The sequence below is a fragment of the Rhagoletis pomonella genome, unplaced genomic scaffold (assembly GCF_013731165.1).
Source record: "Rhagoletis pomonella isolate Grant_MI unplaced genomic scaffold, Rhpom_1.0 Rhpom_scaffold_00007, whole genome shotgun sequence".
In the NCBI taxonomy this organism is placed as follows: Eukaryota; Metazoa; Arthropoda; class Insecta; order Diptera; family Tephritidae; genus Rhagoletis; species Rhagoletis pomonella.
The window spans coordinates 12,368,961-12,384,634 of record NW_023458561.1 but is presented as its reverse complement, the minus strand read 5'-3'; the positions used below and the strand labels follow the sequence as shown (position 1 = coordinate 12,384,634).

General features: G+C 39.7%; 3 protein-coding genes across 3 annotated transcripts in view; 2 read left to right on the top strand and 1 right to left on the bottom strand.

Moving 5' to 3' along the window:
• The first annotated feature begins 6,242 nt into the window (after nt 1-6,242).
• LOC118742337 (N-alpha-acetyltransferase 35, NatC auxiliary subunit homolog) lies at nt 6,243-9,170 on the top strand. The gene is made up of 7 exons (XM_036474327.1): nt 6,243-6,253; nt 6,322-6,724; nt 6,784-7,354; nt 7,423-7,604; nt 7,674-8,218; nt 8,270-8,753; nt 8,837-9,170. The coding sequence occupies exons 1-7, from the start codon at nt 6,243-6,245 to the stop codon at nt 8,975-8,977; spliced, it is 2,337 nt and encodes a 778-aa protein (XP_036330220.1). The 3' UTR covers nt 8,978-9,170.
• Nucleotides 9,138-10,702, bottom strand: LOC118742338 (programmed cell death protein 2). The gene is made up of 4 exons (XM_036474328.1): nt 10,432-10,702; nt 10,279-10,373; nt 9,951-10,035; nt 9,138-9,893 (listed from the first exon to the last, which is right to left on the bottom strand). Exons 1-4 carry the CDS (start codon nt 10,603-10,605, stop codon nt 9,168-9,170), a joined length of 1,080 nt encoding a protein of 359 aa, XP_036330221.1. The 5' UTR covers nt 10,606-10,702; the 3' UTR covers nt 9,138-9,167.
• Nucleotides 10,703-15,223: 4,521 nt separating this feature from the next.
• Nucleotides 15,224-15,674, top strand: part of LOC118742335 (protein tamozhennic) — a gene marked incomplete in the record, with an annotated part of 52,190 nt that continues 51,739 nt past the window's right edge. The window contains 1 exon segment of the mRNA XM_036474326.1: nt 15,224-15,674.

Here is a 15,674-nt window from a genome sequence, read left to right as displayed (position 1 = left end):
TAGTCAGAGAACCGAGTACAGGATCGATTTCCAGTAAAATCTGACTGATTCTGACTATTTATGACTAGTCCGGACTCGTACGGGATCGCAACTGATGATCACAACGTTCTAAACTGAGAACATGAAGCTAAATCATCGATTAGCAATTCTGAATAAGGTTAGTCATTTTCAATTTTATATCTTTGTTCGTCGACATTATAGGACATATCATCATTGCAGGATATTGTTGCAGAACAAAACGCCGCAACCACTACTGTTTTGGTAAATATGTACCAGCGGTACTGCCCACCGCCGTCGGTGCAATGATTTCGATAGCACAACAAACGCAATCACCTGGGCATTAATTTGAATCTGAAATTGGCCCTTACCCCACATCCGTCTTCTACAGATTCTATTAAAATAGCTGTGATAAGGCAGAAATGTCAGGTGGCAACTCTAGAACGTTCTGAAGTTTATCGCTCGTTCTCTTTCTCTCGCTGTTCGCAGTGTTCATCCAACTTGACGTTTCTCTTTGTGGAACATTCTACGTGATTCCTCGAACATTCTGCCTATTTCTCGCTGTTCGCTTCGAGTTGCCGCAGTATTCGCCACACTGCCCTCCACCTAAGTCTGATCGTCCCGATCAGACATACTTGCCGCTCCAACCGCTGCAAGTCTTTCCAAGTGGACCACTTTCATCTTGGTCCTCGGTCTCCCAATTGTCTGGATTTGATGCACTGCGTCCTTCAGCCGTTTGTCAATCTTCAACGGATCTTTCCAGTCAAGTCTTTGCTTGGAGGTAAAGCTTTTCTTCTGCTGCGACATGTACAACCACAGTGCGTTACTGGACATTGCTTCCAGCTTATCTCCGGTGGTCCACCATCTCACATGGTCGTGCTTCTGCCGGCCACTGGTGGTTACCAGACCATGTCTCTTCTCATGGGCACCCTTTTCGCCCGATCTATGCCGCATCATCTGTCCATGACACCCTGACTCCCGCCTTCGTGCTGCACTGCCTTCAGCACATCTTGTTACATCCGGATCCTTACGCTGAAACTCCCGCCGACGTTTCGTATCTTGCTCGTCCGCAGCTGCTACCTTCATTGACCGGACATGTATAATCTCATCCTTGGCTTCCGGCTTAACTGCTCGCTTTTCCCGACCACCTTTTTCAGGACACTTCAAAGCGCGCCTACTGCTATCACAGCCGCTTCCATTTCCGGCCACCGGCGTATCACCATTGCAACGTGGTTTAGCGGATTTCCTCCTGCCGGAAACACTGCCTGGCTTGCCATGACCACTTCTTTGTTGCGACCTCTTCTTCACTGAGCTAGCAGAACCGTCACGCTTTTCCTGTATCAGTGAACCGCTTCCTTCTCCTGATGAAACCACTCCGTCTCCATCACTGCGAACCTCCGCCCAACTAACCGCTTCCGTTTCTGGTGGAATTGTCGTCACTTCCTCTAAGACTAACCGTCTACTGCAGTACTGGCTGTCGTAACCAACCCTAAGTGGCACTTTCCTGTGACGATCTGTCAGGATCATTCTCTGGAGGTCAATCTTCATGCCTTGGCCAAGTAAGAAATCCACGCCGATGATGACTTCATCGACAATGTCTGCCACTATAAACTTAGTGTACGAGGCCCAACCGTCGATTATTACCTCGCATGGTACTTCTCCTAATACTTGGGTGCATTCACCAGTTGCTGCAGCTTTGCTCCAGGTAGTGGCTTCACATAAAAAGTGTCCAAATCCGGTCGAATAATGGAATGTGTCGCTCCAGTATCCACTGTCAGTACTCTCTCCAGCCCATTCACACATCCACCAATAGTGAGGTTGCTCGCATTCCGGCCAATTTGTGAGACGGAGATTATGGGCCCTTCAACTTCTGGAGCCAGCAGGCGGCCCTTCCTTCTGGCTCGTTTCAGTTTAACGACTGATTGGAGTTGGCTTCGTCTCCTTCAGCCCTGCGTTTGCGTCCTGCTGAATTGTTGAGCGCATTGGAACTTGCACTGCAATCGCGGGCGAAGTGGCCTGGTTTTCCGCAACTAAAACATTTGCCAGAGCCATGCTTTTTCTTGCCCAGCAGATGGATAATCTTCTTCAGCATTTCATTTGTCTCGTCCGGTGTTTCCACTTCCACGCGTAGTGCTTTGTAGGCTGGTCTACTTAGGAGCGCCGCCGTTTCACGCGTCTGAGCATACGAGACGGTTTCAGCAAATGTTGCCTTTGGATTCGCGTACGTCTCTCGCTTGGTATACATGTCCCGCATTCCGTTGATGAACCTCTGGATTTTTACTCTTTCAAGGTGCTCACCAGATGCGTCTCCAATTGCCAAATGAGCCAGCCTTTCAATCTCAGAGGCGAATTCCTGTAAAGTGGCGTTGGATTTCTGGCAGCGATTCTCCAGCTCCATCTGGTAAATCTGTCTCCTGTGCTCGCTACCATAACGTCTTTCCACTGCACCCATTAACGCATCGTAACTGTTCCTTTCATAATCAGGAATAGTCTGCAAGATTTCCGCTGCAGGTCCTTTTAATGCAACGAACAGTGCAGCGGATTTATCCTCCATGCTCCAGTGATTTGCTGTAGCTGTCTTCTCAAACTGGAGCTTAAAGACTTGGAAAGGAATCGTGCCGTCAAAGGATGGAGTTTTTACCTTGGGCGCGCTGGTCGAAGAAGGTGGGCGATTCAACTGCATATCTCGGAGGCGACCTTCCAACTCTTCTACCTTAGCCTCGACTTTCTCCTGTCTCTCTTCAAGTTTGTCCTGTATTTGTGTAATTTTTTCATCCTGTGCTTCCAGCTGTGATGATATGCGTGCCTCCTGTGCCTGTAGCTGAGTTTCTAACCGGGATGACACCTGCGATGACACCTGCGCTGATACCTCGGAAGATATACGTGTTTCCAAGGCTTGCATCTGTGAGGAAACGTCTGACGACAACTGCGACCTCTGTTCCTGCATCATCTGTGACATGGCAGCCAATAACGTGTTCATGTCCATACCTGTTGATGAACAAGGAGCATTTTGCTGTTCTTCAACCTTCCCGGATGTCTGCTGCACATCCTTCGACGAACAAGCAGCCTCATCCTTCTGTTCGTCCTTTGCGGATGCATCGTCGGATTTACCCTGGAAGTCGTATTTGTCCACGTCGATGCCTTCAGCTTCCATAGCCTCCCGCAAACGGGATAATAATTCCACTTTTCTTCCGGAGGTGGCCAAATTTCGCTTTTCCAACTCCTGTTTTAGTTTCTCAATCTTTAAGTCCTGAATTTTCGCCATTTTCAGTAGTTTATCCTTCGGGATTTATTTAACAATCCCACTTCTGGCACCAATTGTTAAGGCCCGTTTACATACAACTTTGGCGTTGCGTTGGCGTTGGCGTCGCTTCGACAGCTGACTATGAATACATGCATTTATATGAAAGTCTCCACATAACCAAAGTTGGGCAACGCCAACGCCAACACAACGCAGAAAGATGACCAACTCTCAACTTTTCGCGCGCGTCATTCGTCAGCTGTTCCAAATAATCAAAATTATGTGATTCAATTTTCATTTTTAATCAAATGCGGGCAAGAAATATATTTTTAATGCAATTATTGATGTAAAATTTTGGTTTTTCTGCCGCTAGTATTTTAATTTAGTGACCAAAGTATTCTCTGCTAAGCGTTCATTGTAGCAAGCACGGGCGTTACTCGCGCTGCTGTCAAAGCGACGCCAACGCCGACGCAACGCCAAAGTTGTATGTGGACGGGCCTTTACGATTATCCTTGAACCCTCGTCCGGATTTCCCAAATCCTCCGGTTCGTATCGCTGGATTGTTAAATAAAGGCTAACGATGACCAAATAGTAGTACAATTAACTTTATTGTACAACAAACAACCTTCAATACCTGCCAACACAGTAAAAACACTACAATACTTGTTAAAGCAATTACAACGCTTTACCGAACTTGTTACACACAATTAAACTTATAGCTTGCTTATTCGCAACTCGCTTCTCTGCTCACTTTACTTGTAGCTTGCTGACTTGTAACTCGTAACTAACTCACCTCGCTGTGGCGACGCCCTTATATACCTGCGCTCGTACTTGTGGCAACTCTAGAACGTTCTGAAGTTTATCGCTCGTTCTCTTTCTCTCGCTGTTCGCAGTGTTCAGCCAACTTGACGTTTCTCTTTGTGGAACATTCTACGTGATTCCTCGAACATTCTGCCTATTTCTCGTTGTTCGCTTCGAGTTGCCGCAGTATTCGCCACAATAAGTTATATCAGTGGCAATATTTGTGTGGGCTTTTGTGGGCATTTGTGAAATAGCTTCTAAAACGTATTTTTGCAGGATTTAATCACTTACAAAATTTAGAAAATATGCTGTTTTACATCCAATTACATAACAACAAATATTTTAACAGAAAACAGCTCAATATTTCTATTTATATTAAAATATCAACAATGTTGCCGCCACGAAGATTTCATGCAAATGAACATGTAGCTGTCAAACTACCAAATTGCCGGCAATAGATGGCAAGACATAAGCTCTAATGTATATTGCTCTTGAAGAGCAATGAGCGGTCTCCATTGGTTCTTTATATTCAAATACCATGTTCTGACCGACATCGAAAACATGTTTTCGTTGCTAAAACTGGTTTTCGACTTAAAACTTGTGTTTTCGTCCATGTAAAATCTGTCAAACGAAAACCAGTTTTCGCTGAAAACTACTTGAAAAATCACGTTCCACTCATTCCAATCGGTGTCTTCCGTAGTATTTTTCGACTATTTATCGAAGTGGAAGTCATATTTGATCATCTTTAATACGCCATTTCGAATTTACAGGTCTATTCTGCGCTGGTAATAAAAACTTTGTAACCGGTAAATAAAGTTCCTGTCCATTTTTAAACCCTTTTCGCATTCTATGTGGTTACAAGAGAGAGAGACTTAGTTTACGATATAGCAAAACGAGTGGGAAAATGTATCGATTTTTCTTTACGATATTTTGGAAAAATTACATTTTTATTAAATAATATCAAGTTTGATCATCCGTTTATGTAATTTTTATTTTCATTGCATGATTATGCAAAAGAATAAGGTATCATTTTCTTGTTAATTGTGTGAAATAGCCAGAACAACCGCAGTGATTTGAAGTCGATGTTTATCGAAAGCATGCTGTGAAACATACAAATAGTAGATATCTAAATGTTATGCACAAATTTACTTTAAAAGAACTAGCGTGAAACTGACTTATTATTTGAAAATTTATCTAAATTATTCCAATTATAAAATTGTGATGTAGCTTTATTCGAATTGTAATACGCATCTTCCGATTAAAATGGGTCGATCTTTGTAAATTTTAATTGGAGATTATTCAATATTATCAAAATCACTCTCTACGAACTTAATTTTTACATATTTCGTCTGTTTTCCCTTAATTTGATAAAATACTTCTTCCTAGTTACGACTTAGTTGCAGCTGCAGCCGAAACTAAATTTTAAGTTGGTACTTAGCCAGAAAAGTCGAAACTAAGGCGACTATGAATAGCTTTAGTTATGACTTAGAATAGTTTCGACTTAGTTGAGTACTAAATATGATTATGAATATGCGCTATAAACTTTATCCTGTGGAGTAGTAAAAGAAAATTGAGACGTTTCAACATGTCCAAAAAATCGAGTTCTCGATATTGTTGAATACTCTAGGAAAGTATCGATATTAGCAAAGAACGTAAGCGCGTTTCTTTGATATTAGGCCTTGGTAACGGCGCAAATTTTTTGGCGCTGACACACTAACTCTAGTTCCACTGCCGGAATCAGAACAGCGCTTCTTTAGGCTAAAGCGCATTTCATTTTGCATATTTCTGCACCACGACAAATTTATATATATGGTGATACCGTTGCTGCACATTTTATAATTGACATTTCACTTTGTGCGCTCTTTGCTGGTTCTTTGAGGCTCCCGGTGTCATCAGTGGTTCGGTATTGCTGGCGCCATTGTGTGAAAATCGGTATCAGCGTCCGTAACTCACCTCTCGGTATCAGCAAAATGGCGCAGCGCCGGACTGTGTTATCCACGTCTAATCGATATTCCGTACTGGATAGTCGTAGTGTTCCATCTTTATACGTCTTGAATTGAATTATATTTGAGAACGGTGTTCACATTATAAAATTTTATAAAACCAAGATTGGTTTTCAAAGAAAGTGGTTCGGATTAATTTTGCTAAGTTACATAAGGCGATCTTTAAACGGAGCATCTTCGTCGGGGCCCACGCAAGTCAAATGGATCCAATGTGAGAAATACAATATTGGAATATTGAAAAAACATTTTTAAATTACGTATCCATATATAATTACATAGCGTAAATGCCCCAGTATTTCAAGCTGCTACAGCTGCTGCTGCTGCAGCGGCGGCCTCAAAAAATTTCAATTCTAAAGAGAACTCTGAGGAATTTGTAGAGTCGGAAAATTCGGATGCTTGTCAGTGGACAATGGAAGAGAGCAGTCTCATAGATGGCGAGATTCAGCGTGCGGCTAGATCCAATGAAGACACTGGTGAATACCCTCGCTTTGGTTGGGTAGATATCACTAAACCATTCTTTGAGGCATGCTCAGAGTTGAATTTAGGAGAATTGGCTCAAGACATGCTCTTCGGACTATTTGAAGCAATGTCCGCAATTGAAATGATGGACCCCAAAATGGATGTGGGAATGGGTTATAATAAACAAGATGCACCACCACATACCTTTGAATCTGCGGTAGCGGTAATATTATTTTGCTAAACAATTACTTCCATAGCTTAAATAATTTTAATACAAAGTAGGCAGGAGTTTTGAAACTAGATAATTTGACCAATGAAGAAATAATAGGCACCTTTGACGCACTCTTCGCATGTCTCGTTTCTTGGTTAGAGGGGAATTCTATGGACCAAGTATTGTTCACTTGTCTTTACTTGCATCAGCCAAGCAGTATCAAAGACAAAGCGCTTCGGACCTTCTGTCATGCTGTTCGAAATCTTATTGTTATCATAAAGAATATAATTATCATTAGCAGCGTAAATGAAGAAGAAGATTTTCAACTGTATGGAAATTCATCTCTGTTATCTGCGGAAGATTGCCAACCAGCAAGTGTAGCTTCTCAGCTAAAAGAAGCCGAAGATGACTTGGTACGACTGAGCAAGACTGAACATCAACCAGAATCCACAATGGCCATTGTGCATCGAATGCGCTTTATGCGACATTTTTATCAATCTATTTTCCAATTCGATTGTGTCATGGCAACTGCACCTATAGAATCTAATATGAATGAAATTTATAAAAACTTAAATGCTTCTCTCGAGTTAGTACCACAAATAAAACGCACCATTGAAAAAGGTATCCAACCTGCACCAAACTGTAAGTGTTTAATGGCGTTAAAAAATTATTGTTTTGAATGATTGTAAATAAGACAACTTTTATAACAGCTGACTCACCAAATCCAATAGGATTTTCGCCTCGAATACATGATCGCAGTCAACCACCAACTTTTCCGCGAAACGTAAAAATCCGTGACCGCCCAACTAGCTTGGTATTTCTTGAAGAACTGGTGCATAGATTAAAATTTGCGTGCAAAATAATTCGAATGCGAGATTACTACACCGCTCTGGTAACAATTTACTACCACCTAATAAGAAGAGGCGAAGACTAATTGAAAATAATAATTTTAACCCTGTAGAATTTCTTCATCGAATTCAGCAAAAAATCTGGACAATGCGTTCTCTCTCGCAGTGTACTTCAGGGTCTATTTATTTCTAATCGTCGACTTATTTTCGGAACTATTCCAATTAAGGATTACCTTTGGGATTCAGTTCGAGCTTTTAATTCTCCTCCAGTACTGAATCCAAAACACCCCCTGGGGTCAGATCAGAAGATACAAATGTATTTAGATACATTCTTTCGGTACTGCATTAGTTTGAACACATTTACGCAATTTATTCGCATTTGTGGTTTCAATCGAGCTCGGCAGCGCGATAAACTGGCACGTTTTATTGATAGTTTTGATAATATTCAGGTAGAAGCGGCACGCTTAGACTCACACTTAACTATTATGGCAAACGAAAAGGCAGCCGAAGGAAATGAACTTCACGCCACAGCACTCAAGCATAGCGCTCAGTTTGCCACCTGGGTATTGTATAACTGTTTTCGCGCAATGATGTTGTATTTGATGTCAGGCTTTGAATTAGAACTCTACTCGGTGCATGAGTTCCTTTATATTTATTGGTAAAATTACAAATAAACGCAATAATTCCGATTTAATCATTATTTTTTTAGGTATCCCTACGAATTGCTAATTGGCTTCATTGTGTCGGCTTTAACTCGAACTGAAAATAATCTTATAGTACAAGAAGAATATGCAGAGCACCAAAGCAAAATTCAAGGAAGTGGCAGCATGAAAAATCGTAAGCCAAAGCCAAAAAAGAATAAGAAACAACAGAAGCCTTATCGGCACGAGATTGTTTATTATCATGCCCTGTTAAGTATGTGTGGTGGATTCTATAAAGCCTTGGGAGCATTGACGAAAGACGGCCGCATACGGCAACCCATGCCAAAGTTTGACAACGAGGAGATACGTTTCAATCGAAGATTTGCACCTTTCGCCACGTTAACAAGTCCACCTCCGGTCTCTTATGCGGAATTCAAGAGTATAAGGGAACATATGATGCGGCCGCCGTCGTCGGAAATATATGCAATTGCTGCCAAGCATTTTGACCAAGCACGTAATGTGTTGGAATCCATACAAAATCCAGAACAAGAGGTATTGTGTCTGTTCTATAGATTCTGCAGCTAGCCCTTAATAATTAAACATTTTGCTCTGTATTCTCATGTCAATGTTTACAGATCTTGGATATGCTTCACGTGGCCAAAGTAAATTATGTTGTGATGAATGTATTAGCAAAAGGTCATCAGAAGGACTCGAAGACTCAGCCAGATTTTGACTTCTCCAAACATCGTCACTTTCCTATTATAAAATTGAATTAAGATGCATATTATACCCTGTGATGAAATGTTATATAGTTGATGCAGTGCATCACTCCCACCAATCATTAGATATATCTTAACAGACCGAAAATCGGTGTGGTATAACTTTATATCGTAGATTTCAAACCAAAATGATTCTAAATACACGGAAACCATGATGTACAAGTGATGTACGCATACATTGAAAACTTTACTTTTTATTTTCATTTAAAAAAAGGTCCTGTTTAACTATATATTCAAAAGCATAACCTTTTCCAATTGGTAGGGGGCAACTTTTTGAACAAGTATACACAGCCAATGTACCCCAGTCAAGGTGGTCATCCTTCAACAAATTAAGCATTTGTGGCATTATTTGAAACTCAAATTGGCGCTCACTGCCGCATATCTCACAATTTGGAATTTGAAGTTGTTCTGCGATTGATTGTTCCACATCAGCTATCCATAGCGGTTTACCTCCACGTTTATATCGCAAAATTTGGTCGGGATCTTTATTAACGACTTTTTTGAATTTCCGGAAAATTTTATCATCGACAGTGTCAGATTCACTTGCATACTTGTCCAATTCAAAGTCTGCCACATCTTTTAATGTGCCAGTTTTTCCAGCCGCAACTAAATTCTGATATTCTTCTAAACTTTTCTTTTCCAAGCTCTCATTATCTCTATCGCTTTCCGTTTCTTCGCTTGGGTCATTGACTTCGACGGCGATTTCCCATTCTGGAAAGGTAACACAGGGTAGGAATATATCGGTATTTTTATTTTCGCCTTGATTCTCAGCCATGCAAACTTTTTTGTGATGGGGCCAGTGAGCACGTTGGTGTTTTGCAGAGCAGTAATTCACCATGCGACAACGGCCGCAAGATAAAGGTCCCAAACAGCCACACGCTATACACAATTTTTTAGAGGGATTTATTTCTGGCTGTTGAAAGGTATATGTAAATAGCTGTTTTGCTAAATTTTAAATATCAAAAATTACCAAAGGATCTCCCTCCTCCATAGGTGGCTTTTCAGAGTAAAATTTGTTTTTCCTAGGAAGTTGACTTCGATAAATAGTTAAATTTCTGGGAAGTAAGCATGCACGGTTAATTGTTAATAAAGAAACCAGGGCGCGAATCGTTACATACGATATCGTACTACTCGTCAAGTAAAAACACATTTTTCGGATTATGACACACGTGAAAGTTCACGTTGTCCCATTCAGCTTATATCGCCTGACGTATCACGTAATGTTCTTTCGTATCGTTTTCGATCCGTGAACGTATGTTACGATTCGAGCCCAGATAAAGACGTTATTGGTATCTTACTTTGCCGAGTTGCAGTCCTGGCAAAATGTCGACCGGCATACAAAAATATAAATGGTTCTATGAAAATTGTGTTCGTCTTCAAATGGTGCATAAATCTATGGAATATGTATATCTTAATGATAAAATCCTTTTATAAAAAAGAAATTCTTTTACCTGGCATAAAAACGTTTTGGGCTCCTGGCACGTAACACACAAAAGCTCTCTATTAGTCGGAAGTTGCTCCAGTTCCAACCACGCCGGCTTTCCTCCAACTTTGCTGGGAAAATACCGGTTTGTCAACCATTCCTTGCCGCGTTCTTCAGCAAACCCCAAATCCATATCGCCCATAGTTCTATTAAAATGCAAAAGGGCAAACAGACATTTTTTATCAATTACAATAATTAAAGCTGAAATTAGTCAAGAACGTAAATCTAGGGACACGAATTTCGATACGATACGATACCATATCGATACTTTTGGCATTCGATACCGATATTTTCAACTCGATAGTTTTTAACGATATTTTTTGGAATCGAGTACCAGAACCCTAGTATCGTATCGAATGTCATAAACTCACATTCCAACACTGAGGGAAAAAAAATTTAGAATTAAAAAAACATGCTAAATTTAAAAAATACGCATATGAAAGAGCACCAACCCAACTCGTTTTAGATTTGAGTATATACGTTATAAATTATGCGGTTGTGAAGTGCACAGATGCTTTTTCGTAATTAAGAAGAAAAAAAATTATTTTCATATTCCGTCTGATGGTAGTTGCGATCCCGTACGAGTCCGGACTAGTCAGAAATAGTCAGAATCAGTCAGATTTTACTGGAAATCGATCCCGTACTCGGTTCTCTGACTATTGAGAGGACAAAAAAGAGAGTAAATACGGTTCTCTCTCTGTCAGAAGTTACCAGTTTTAGTCCTAGAATTTTTTGCTGGTAAATGTGTCAAACGATCAGCTGTAGTGTGTTTGGCAGCCAAATTGTAAACAAAAGAAAAGTACACTCTGCTAATTCATGTTGAAAAGTATTTAATTACTTGTTTAAGTGGATTCTAATGAATTTGAAAGTATATTTGGTTATTTACATGTGTGACCTGAGTGTGTTTACATACAAAATAAGCAAAATTTTACACCCAAAATTTTGAGGTTATGTTGAAGTTGACAGAAGTTACCATTTTTTACTAGAAAGCCATGAACCAAAAATACAAGATCACCTAATCAAAGAAGCAAGAAAAAAGTATATTTCTGAGTGTTTTTGACATCTGCCTAAGAATGAAAACAAACAAAGGAAACGAAAAAGGCGCGGTGATTGAGTGCGATTAAATTGGTATTTATTATAAAATATACAAAGTGAAACTTGATGACAATTAGCAAAAAAAGTTCATAAAATATGGTTTTCATGATTGAAAGTGTTTTACAATCGCATATCATTACCACGGGTCGATTTTTCAATGCCAACGTTCTGGCCACAAACGTGCACCCACTTTTCACGCAAATTTACGCCTTTTGGCAAACCAAACATACGCACAAACTTGTTCCGATCACACAGCACTTTATTTTATATCATAAATATGTAATAAACCAAAATTTATAATTAAAATCGCTGCAGAAAACACATTCAATCGCTAAAAAATCACTACGAAGAGGTAGAAGACGGTGTAAACAAAACCGAAAAACGTCAAAAACGCTACGAAAACTTTTTTCTGAAAATCGATTACAAATACAACGATGGCTGATTAGGTGATCTGTAGTCGTTGGTTCATGCTAGAACCCTGCAAAAATCGTTGGACCATGTAGTCTATTTGTGGTATATTGGAGTACTTACAAAAGGGCTCCTCTGTCATGCTGTAGCGGACCAACTCGTGTCTCTGCACCAGCTTATTGTTACCCGATCACTGCTCGTGTTTTAACGACATGTGATTGAAGTTAAGCATTTGAAAGTACATTTGCATGTCTGGCTGTAGCTGAACGTGTAGAGGTGCTAGCTGTTAGTTCTTAGCTCCCAGCATGTTCGGGTTCGAATGTCGTCAGAGGCAACATGTAATCGTGGTACAAAGCTCAATAAAAATATTAAAAATAATTTTTAATTTTTGTTTCTGGTTTTTATTAATTTCAAAAAAAGCATCTGCGAAGTGAAGAACAAAAGCGTGTACAAACGAAAAAATATAACGATAATGTCATTGGAGTATGTTGGGAGTAGTTTTGTGCTACTCTGATGTAATGCAGAGATGGAGTACATGGTCCTGCCCTAGGACATCGCAATGTTAATTGGACCATATTTTTGATATGAATTGTGGTTAATTTTAGAGTACTCCTTGGACCTTCGGGAGTACTCTTTACATGCATGCATGGAGTTGTCGCGATTTTTGCAGGGAAGGTACAAGGTAGATATGATGAATTTTGTCAGTGTTGTGGGAATAGGGCGGTTATGCAGCGTTTTTGCTGCATTTAAAATGCAACATTTAGCACTTTCGAACATATGTTTTCGAAGAGCGTTCATGCTATAGCATTTAGCAAATGTACATTTACGCGAGTTCGAAATCGTATGCTTTTGTTAAACAGCCGTGTTCCAGTCTCTTATTTAGATCCGTATATATTACGATAAATTCTCACGGAAAAGATAATGTGCAAAACCCCTACTGAAAAAGAAAAAAAATAGATACGGATCTAAATAATAGACTGGAACACGGCTGTTTGTCAAAAGCATACGATTTCGAACTCGCGTAAATGTACATTTGCTAAATGCGGTAGCATGAACGCTCTTCGAAAACATATGTTCGAAAGTGCTAAATGTTGCATTTTAAATGCAGCAAAAACGCTGTATTAGTCAATATACATATGTTAGAAAATTGCAAGTAAAAATTTTACTAGCAGGAATTTGCAGAAGTCAAAAAGTAAGGTTATGTTTAAAATTATAATGTAAACAAACTGTTTAAGAGGATAATTTGATGAAACATAATTAGTGAAATGAAAATATGGATGAAAAATTGAAATCTATTGTATATTTTTTAAATTTTATGACGATGGGAACTATTCCCAATTAAAAAGAAAATTGCGCGCCAAAACTTAACCGTCAGAAAGTGTTAAAATGGCAGTAAGTCTAAAGGTCAAAATACAATAGCGCAGTGGCATTGACAGTTTTTAAAATCAGCTGTTACTGCTAATATTGGCAATCACTGCCGCAGCAAAAAATACGGCGTTGTCAGTGACTGCCTTTTTTGACATTCCCTTTTGTTTGTTTACATTTTTGTTGTTGCATTTTAGGCTTCAGTGACGTCAACAGATGTTGGCTGCGTTTCATTTATGTCAAATTCAGCATGCGAAGTTTGCTGCGATGAAGGCAGTGGCAGTGAATTTAGAATTTAGGCTAAACTGAGCAGTACTGCTAGCTGCCACTGCTGTATTGTGAACCGCTTCATTGGACACCACACTTTCTAAAAAAACTGCTGATTTCGAAAAACTGCCGCTGCCACTGCCACTGCGTTATTGTATTTTGGGCTTTAAAGGCATTGGCCCAATGCACGCTTGCTTTGCTTGCTTGGCTTTGAGAACTGTCAAACAATTTTTAAAATCTACTAAAATGTATGAAAGTTGGCCTAGTGGCAGCTTTACTTCACTTGCTTGAAAGTAAAGCAAAGCAAACTAAAGTAAGCAAAGCAAGCGTGCATTGGGCCAATACCTTAAGTTGCAAGTTTTTACTAGTTTTGCGTTCAATAACTTTTCTGAATATTTTCTCTTGCTCTCAATTTTACTCTCTATTTTTCTTTAGCCGTCATCGATTCGCCACTTCGATGCTAGCTATGTTTGAGTTCCGGTCGCTTAAAGAAGAATTTCGCATGTGAAAGCAACAACAAAAGCCGTCATCGATTCGCCAACAGTTAGCGAGTGGTGAAACGAACGACCTCAATGAGGTATAACCAAACTCGCTATCGTCTATCCGTGTTAGCTAACTTTGTTGTTGCTTTCACATGCAAAATTCTTCTTTAAGCGACCGGAACTCAAACATAGCGAGCGAGAAGTGGCGAATCGATGACGGCTAAAGTTAGCTAGCACGGACAGACGATAGCGAGTTTGGTTGTACCTCATTGCGTTCGTTCGTTTCGCCACTCGCTAACTGTTGGCGAATCGATGACGGCTTTTTGCGCTCTCGGTGCAAGTACTTACTGGAAAAGTTATTGAATGGACCTAAAATAAGTGAAACTGAATAAAAATTAGCCAAAGATGTTCATAAAATATGGTTTTCGTGATAGAAAGTGTTTTGCAACCTCGTAGCATTCGCCCACCGTCCTTTTAACCAACGCACTCATTGGAAAGCCTACCCAAACCACACCCAAACTCGTTATCTTGCAAATGTGCCCCGACAACTTTACCGTCAGAAGCAAGGCGAATATATATTATATATGTATAACTTCGCCTTGGTCTGAAGCGTTTGCATTAAGGCGAATTTATACAAGGTGGTGTTACTGGCGAATTTAGATTACAACATCGACAACCACATGTATTTTTTATTGCGGGTGTTATGTAAAATCTAAACTCGCTCCAAAGTTTACATGGATTTTGTTTTTGCTTTTGATGGGTGTGCTGTCAAATCAGTAAAAGCAAAAAAAAAAATACATGTAAGGCGAAGAAATCAGCTGATTTTACAACAACGCCTTGTATAAATTCGCCTTGGTTTGCATCATTCGTATCTTTTTTGAGACTGTCCGCGGCAGATTTTTGATTTCCGCCTCCATGCGGAAAATGAAAGCAAAACAGAAGAAAAGCGGTAAATAAGAGTTTCAGTGGTACTTTGCATAAGAAAAGAACGTAAATCCATTTATATTTACGTTCTTTGGTAACGAGTTGTTCTTTTTTTAAACCGAATACTTCTTAATCACAAATTTTTTATGCAAATTTTTCTGAAACTCTGGCCACTTTTTGAGATGAAAGAAATGTGATAAAGATGAATGTATGCAAGTGAAATGACAAAAACGTAATGCAAAAATTTTAAGTCGCGAAAGCAGCACGCACCGAAAGTTATCCAAAAAATCGCTATTAAATATTTATAAAGTGGGTGTTATTTAATCAGAAAATTGGTCTATAATGCAGTTTTTTTGAAGCTGTATCCGATCGCTGAATGGTTATAGTATTTAAAAAAAAAAATCCTTGGATTCTTTTGGGTTAACTGCTGCGCCAAAAGAATATATTCATGCAATATAGGACGGGTGGGCGAGTAAATGCAGCAAATGCATGCGGAAAACTAAATTTTTATACAAATTCCGTGAAATAAAATGTGTAAAATTTATTCGCAAGATATTTGAGTGCTGAGTATTTCGGAAATTCAACAGCAGGAGGAACTAAAAATAACCACACAACCACCTCCACAAATTTTTTCTGCGTGGACGGTATTATAATACAACTGCGATCGCAT

Excerpts from the sequence above, each read along its gene's own strand:
- LOC118742337 (XM_036474327.1), top strand. Across the intron at positions 7,355-7,422 it reads TATCCAACCTGCACCAAACT|CTGACTCACCAAATCCAATA; the intron begins GTAAGTGTTTAA and ends CTTTTATAACAG. Across the intron at positions 7,605-7,673 it reads GAGATTACTACACCGCTCTG|AATTTCTTCATCGAATTCAG; the intron begins GTAACAATTTAC and ends TTAACCCTGTAG.
- LOC118742338 (XM_036474328.1), bottom strand. The coding sequence starts at position 10,605 with ATGGGCGATATGGATTTGGGGTTTGCTGAAGAACGCGGCAAGGAATGG. Across the intron at positions 10,036-10,278 it reads CAGGACTGCAACTCGGCAAA|AAATTTAACTATTTATCGAA; the intron begins GTAAGATACCAA and ends CTTACTTCCCAG. Across the intron at positions 9,894-9,950 it reads TGGAGGAGGGAGATCCTTTG|CCAGAAATAAATCCCTCTAA; the intron begins GTAATTTTTGAT and ends ACCTTTCAACAG.